Source organism: Lobosporangium transversale, assembly GCF_002105155.1.
Source record: "Lobosporangium transversale strain NRRL 3116 chromosome Unknown BCR41scaffold_97, whole genome shotgun sequence".
In the NCBI taxonomy this organism is placed as follows: Eukaryota; Fungi; Mortierellomycota; class Mortierellomycetes; order Mortierellales; family Mortierellaceae; genus Lobosporangium; species Lobosporangium transversale.
The window spans coordinates 34,811-40,845 of record NW_019029075.1 but is presented as its reverse complement, the minus strand read 5'-3'; the positions used below and the strand labels follow the sequence as shown (position 1 = coordinate 40,845).

The 6,035-nt window shown below is 44.0% G+C and overlaps 1 protein-coding gene across 1 annotated transcript; it reads right to left on the bottom strand.

Annotated features, from left to right (window-relative positions):
• Positions 1-3,245: 3,245 nt before the first annotated feature.
• On the bottom strand, positions 3,246-3,515 carry BCR41DRAFT_315540 (hypothetical protein; the record flags this gene model as incomplete). Its single annotated transcript, XM_022021214.1, has 1 exon — positions 3,246-3,515. A coding segment is annotated over one exon (270 nt), but the record flags the coding sequence as incomplete, so codon positions are not given.
• Between the last annotated feature and the right edge of the window lie 2,520 nt (positions 3,516-6,035).

Below are 6,035 nucleotides of genomic sequence, written 5' to 3'. Positions count from 1 at the left end.
TCGAGCAGCACAAGTCCATCCGTCAGGTTGCCACAGAAGTAGGCATATCCAAGTCCTCAGTCCATAATATCTCCAAGACATTAGGGCCTGCCAGGAGTAAAAGTAGAGCTGGTCGGCCACGGAAGTTCGATTACCGGAATGCATATTATATTCGATTGTTGCTTCACCGTGGTGTAGTCTCATCAGCTGTCCATGCTACCAGACTCTATAACGATGAGGACGAAGATCCGGCGTCAGCTAATATGGTGCGTCGGGCGCTGAGAGATATAGGCCTGGAAGCTAAAAAAGCCGTCAAGAAGCCTAGGTTAACAAAACGTCAAAAGAAAGCTCGACTGGACTTTGCTCTCCAGCACAAAGACTGGACCGAAGCTGATTGGAAGCGAGTAATTTGGTCCGATGAGTCCAAAATTTGTAGGATATCTCCTGATGGCATGCGCTATGTTTGGGTGGAAACAAATAAAGAACCAAAGGTGAAGGCGGCCGATATTGACCCAAAGTTAGTTTCGCCCACAGTCAAACATGGTGGTGGTTCGATCATGGTTTGGGGCTGCATGACGTGGGATGGGCCAGGCTACTTGGCCAAGATCGACTCCACGCTGGACTCCGAGCTGTATATTCGTATCCTCCAGGACGAGCTATTGAATACTGTGGATTGGTACAACATTGATCCAGAGCAATTTATCTTCCAACAAGACAATGATTCTAAGCATACGGCTAAGAGAGTCACAACCTACCTTGCCTCTATTGGATTGACAAGAGCGTCAGGTAGAATACTCACATGGCCTGCCAATTCACCAGACCTAAACCCTATTGAGCATTTGTGGGGTCATTTAAAAAAAAAATTCGCGAACATGGGACCATTCCAGAAGGCATGCTGGAACTCTGGGAAAGAGTGGGCCAGATGTGGGAGGAGGAGACGCCGAAGGAGGTCTGCCGCAATTTGATAAGAAGTATGCCTGAGCGGATGTTAGCAGTCATAAGGGCGAAAGGGGGCAATACGAAGTTTTGATAGGTGAAAAAAAACGATGGTTAAAAATTGTCCAAATGAGAGAAAAATTTCAAAGTAGTGAAAAGCTATCAGAAACAAGCAGGAGCGCTAATAGGTTTAGAGCAAATAAAGAGTATTCCAGGTTGCTCCCATCTATGGTGCGTGCCAAAACTGATGCAATAATTTGCATTTTTTAACATTCATTCCTCATTCTCCTTTTCCTTTCTAATGATCTTCCCTACCATCACCGCTTCTCATTCTCATTTGTCTCACCTTCGTAGACTGTCATCGCTGTTCTCATCAATGACGCAATTAGCGAATAATCGCCATTTGTATAGTCATGTCTCATTGCATCAGTTTTGGTAAAAAGTACATGTCAGGTTTGTCCATCCCTTACTTCTTTCTTATTCTTTATTCTTTCTTTATAGCACCATCACCACTGATACACCAAGCGACACTCTACATATCTGCCATATCTTTATCATAACATGAAATCATTATCCAAATCAACTATCCAAAATGCAACTGCTCTACTTCATCAGGGAAAGTCTTCCAGAGAAGTGTCAAAGAGTTTAGGGATATCTGTTACCTCAGCTCAAAGGATTAGGAAAAGAGGCAAAGAAAGTATTCCAGTGCTGAGAGGGGGCCGACCCTGCAAAGTTACTAAGAAAACGAAACAGCTTTTATCAAGATTTTTTGACATGGGTGTATTGGAGACCCTAAAAGATGGCCAACAACTTGTTCAATTGAGGGAAGGAGTGCAGGTTAGTAAATCGAGCATCAGGAGGTTCCTTATGCAGGATGATATGGGGGCATATGTAAAACAGAAGCAGCCTGATCTGACGAAGAAGCAAATCTATGCTCGATATAATTTTGCAAAGGATCACTTGGACTGGACTCTAGAAGACTGGAAGAACGTCATGTTCTCAGATGAGACCATCTTTAGCAGAGTTGGGTCCTGCGGAAGAAAGTACTACTACAAGCATCGATGGGATAAAACTCTACGAGCACATCATATCAAAAAGACAAGGCAAGGCGGTGGAGGCAAAATGATGTTCTGGGGTTGTATAACTTACTACGGACCAGGCGATGGCTGCTGGCTCCAAGAGAAGGTGGATTCGGTAACATACGTCGACGTTCTCAAGGATTATATCTTTAAGTCCAGGGATTACTACTTGATGGATAAGGACAAATTTATATTTCAGCAGGACAATGCTAGGATTCATACCGGAAGAATAGCAATGACCTATATCCAAAAGTCTAAGATACCTCTCATGGAATGGCCAGCAAACTCTCCTGACATCAACCCAATAGAAAACATATGGGCATACATGAAGGTGCAGTTGGATCATTATCCAGACAAGGCAAAGAATATGGAGGATCTCTGGGAGAGAGTCCAAGACGTATGGACACATATCCCTCCTGAATTCTTACACAAACTATACTGCGGTATGCCGAAGAGGATGAGGGAGTTATATAAGGCTAAAGGAGGGAACATCGTTAGGGGAAAGGAGAAGTAACAGGAATAAATAAAAACAAGAAGTTGTTAATTGCCATAATAGATGCAATGAGATGCTGAAAGCAAATTGCAATTAAATGCTAATTAGGCCACTGATGGCGATGACGATGAGACTCCATGGAGGTGAGACAAATGAGAATGAGAAACGGTGGTGGCAGGGAAGATCATAAAGAGGAAGAAGGAGAATGAGGAATGAATGTTGAAAAATGCAATTTATTGCATCAGTTTTGGCACGCACTATACATTATTCGTTACGTGAGCTATGTAGCTTTATTTTCTTACGAGTATGCGAACGAAGTTAAATGTCTCTCTCCATCCATCGGGTTATCGTTGGGTGAAATTGAAGAACTGAAAGGTTCGAGCAAACAGCTATTGTATAACGATTTGCAGCTAGGTATTGCTTTAAGCTACGCAAGACAATGGGTACCCTTGGTGGATGAGAAAAAGGATTCTGTCATTCTTTCCTGGCCTGCAACATGCTGTATTTGAGCTCGGCTATTCGCACTTGCTAGCTCCATTCACTCCGATTGTTATAACTCCTCCATTACCTACACGATAATCTGTACACTTTAAGGCGTTAACCTGACACACTTTGAGAAGCAAAAGCACGATGACCATTACCATTACCGTATTAACCGTCTTACCTTCGGGCCATGGCATCAGCTCAAGTAGCGCCTCCAATTCTCCCATCTCGCGATCCAGGCTGAATTGTGTTTTGCAAATTTTGAAAGCCAAAGTCTATAAAAAAGAACGCGAATCCTGCCCATCAAGTCTTGCTGTAATGTTATCTGGTCGAATATCACCGTGCAGGACACCCAAATCGTGGATCGCTGAGAGTGCTCCGCGGATCTTGTCTCGATCAGATGCATCCAAATGCTTATTGCAGAGGTCGCTCCCAGTGAACTCTGTTACTAAAACCATCTCCATTCCGTCCATGATCCCAGCTAGCTTCAGTTCGGGAACGAAGTGACCTTGTAGCATCTGAAGCTCCTCGTAAATCGTGGCCTCGTGCTCCAGCTCATCGACAATTGGGGACTGCTTCCAGATGTCGGCTTTTTTTCACCACTACATCCTCGCCCATCCATGTAGCTCGGAACGTACGCGCACCCTCGCCAAATGTAATAAGTCTCATATCCTTGAAAGCTGGAACAGTGCGTCTCTCCAATTGCATAGATCCTGTTGCCTGCTTCTTGGTCCTAGATTGCAATCAAAAACTGGATGATCAGCCACCTTTGGTGAGAGAATCTCGATCAAAACACATTTGAGTATTAGCCTCTTACTTGCTTCGCGTCAAATAGGCTCTGAATCCTTGCTTCCATTTTCCACCACCACCACGTTCTGGAACAAAGTCACTGTCACGTTTTGTAGCCTTATCCTCAGGTTGCTCCTTCGAGAGCATGTATTCAACTGAGGTCCTATCGGGTATGCTGGCTGCCATTCAGTATCACTATCCACCGTCCGAATCAGCCACAGGTAACACTGCAGTAGAGTCGGGTTTGTCCTGTCAAAGTGGATTGTGGGCGAGATTAGGATGCCGTCGCCATGTGCCGAGCTCGTTTGATAAACCATGTTTGAGTATAGGTTGACAGAACTCCATAGCGAAATCCATTAAGTCTCATGTAGCCGAAAATCTGCTTTAGCGGACCGACTGGGCCCTGTGACGATGATCCTTGTGCTAGGTAGGCAGCGGAGTAGCTGGTGCCGTCATTCAGATGCAGCATAACAGGTCTTTCATTTCAATTGGAAACAGTGCCAACTGGTTATCCTCGCGCGAGCAAATCAGGTCTGGAAGGCCGTACGTCAAGCTATAAGTGCCGCGCGTGTCTGTAAATGGCGGCAGGCCTCGGACCGATCCAACGTCATAGCGAAAGATCCCTTGTAAATCCGACTTGGTTGTGAAGGTCCTGACTGCCGAAAACCTAGGAGGTGTGTACTGAGGCTCGGTTGCCAGAGGCATACGGCGTACCAAAGGTAAAAAGTCATTCCAATCTCGCACAGACGCGGGAGTTATCGAGTAACCACGACGTGTGCTGGTCTTGGATCGACGTGTTTGATCTCTGCCAGTGATATTGCTTAGAACATGCTGCACGAATTCGGCCTCTGATACACGGTCTGTGAAGCAAGATGCCGGGATAGAAAAATATTGGTTAGCAGTCATCATACTAGAGATAAACCAGCAATCAATCAGCATGACGCGTTTCATTACTTGTGACAAGAAACGGAATGGAGGGAAAATAAGTTAGTGGAGAAAATAAGCTCAAAATGGAAGCAGCAATCAAAAAGACGCAATTGCAGACTATGATGTCATACACAAAAGTTTGAGAACAAATAGCCAATCCCTTACCTTCCAACGGCCGCTGAATAATGACGTTGATAGTCTCCTCAGGCAGAGGCGATGTGCCAAATATCTTTGAGATCTTGCTTGTTGCTCTGGTGAGTAGCTCCTTTGATTCAATATTGGCGAGATTGATTGTAGCGCCCTCATCAGGAACAGAAACGTGGAAGAGAATCAATTTGTCAGCTTCAATGTCGTTGAATTCAGATTCTTTTTTCTTCTTGATTGCTTTTTTGAGGTCGTCGATAGTGTCTTCTACTGAGACCTCAACAGGGAATGCCGTGGATTGTCCGTCAAGGATGCAAAATAGTTTTGTCATGATCGAATGATGATGAAATGCGAGAGGGAATCGGGAGAGGTAAATAGCAAATGAAAGTAGAGAAATGAAGGAAGGAAGAGAAAGGAATGAAAGTAGAAAAATGAAGGAAGGTAGAGAAAGGAATGAAAGTAGAGAAAGGAATGAAATAGAGAATGAAAAGGAATGAAGGTTGAGAAAGGAATGAAAGCACAAGGAATGAAAGTGCGACGTTTAAATTTGTTTTTATGTCAAACGGTGACTGCGATCTTTATTTATTACGAGCCGGAGACCGTGGCTTCGCCACGGTCTGCTCGCCTCGTGAATAATTTAATGTCTCATTTCGTGAAAACAACACAAAAGGTTATCTTTATCGTACACAATATAAATTAATAAAATACAAAATAAAATACAAAAATAAATGCTACAGCCAAGAGAGAAGTATCTTGCAGAATATTCATCAGGTGAAATAACGGCGGAGATGAGTTAAAAGCCGACATTAATGACCTGGAGATGACAGAATACCTGAAGATCTAAAAATATTATGCCTATAAAGCATCCTTGAAGACGATGTTTCGGGTGTATATCCCAGGCTTGCCTTCTATCTTCCCGTTCCCAATCAGTACCTTAAGATTGTTTGGGTCAGTACACCGTGATAAAGCAACGTAGAGATGACCATGACAGAAGACATCTTGAGGAAGATAAACACCAACATGTTTAAGTGTCTGCCCTTGAGACTTGTTGATAGTCATAGCGAAGGCTGGCTTGATTGGGAATTGGCGTCTGCAGAACATGATTGGGGAAGAGCGCTCATCAATCGTCTTAAGCGGTATGCGGGGAATGAAGACGCGCTCTCCTTGATATTGCCCTTTGATGACCTCAGTTTGGATCATTCTTG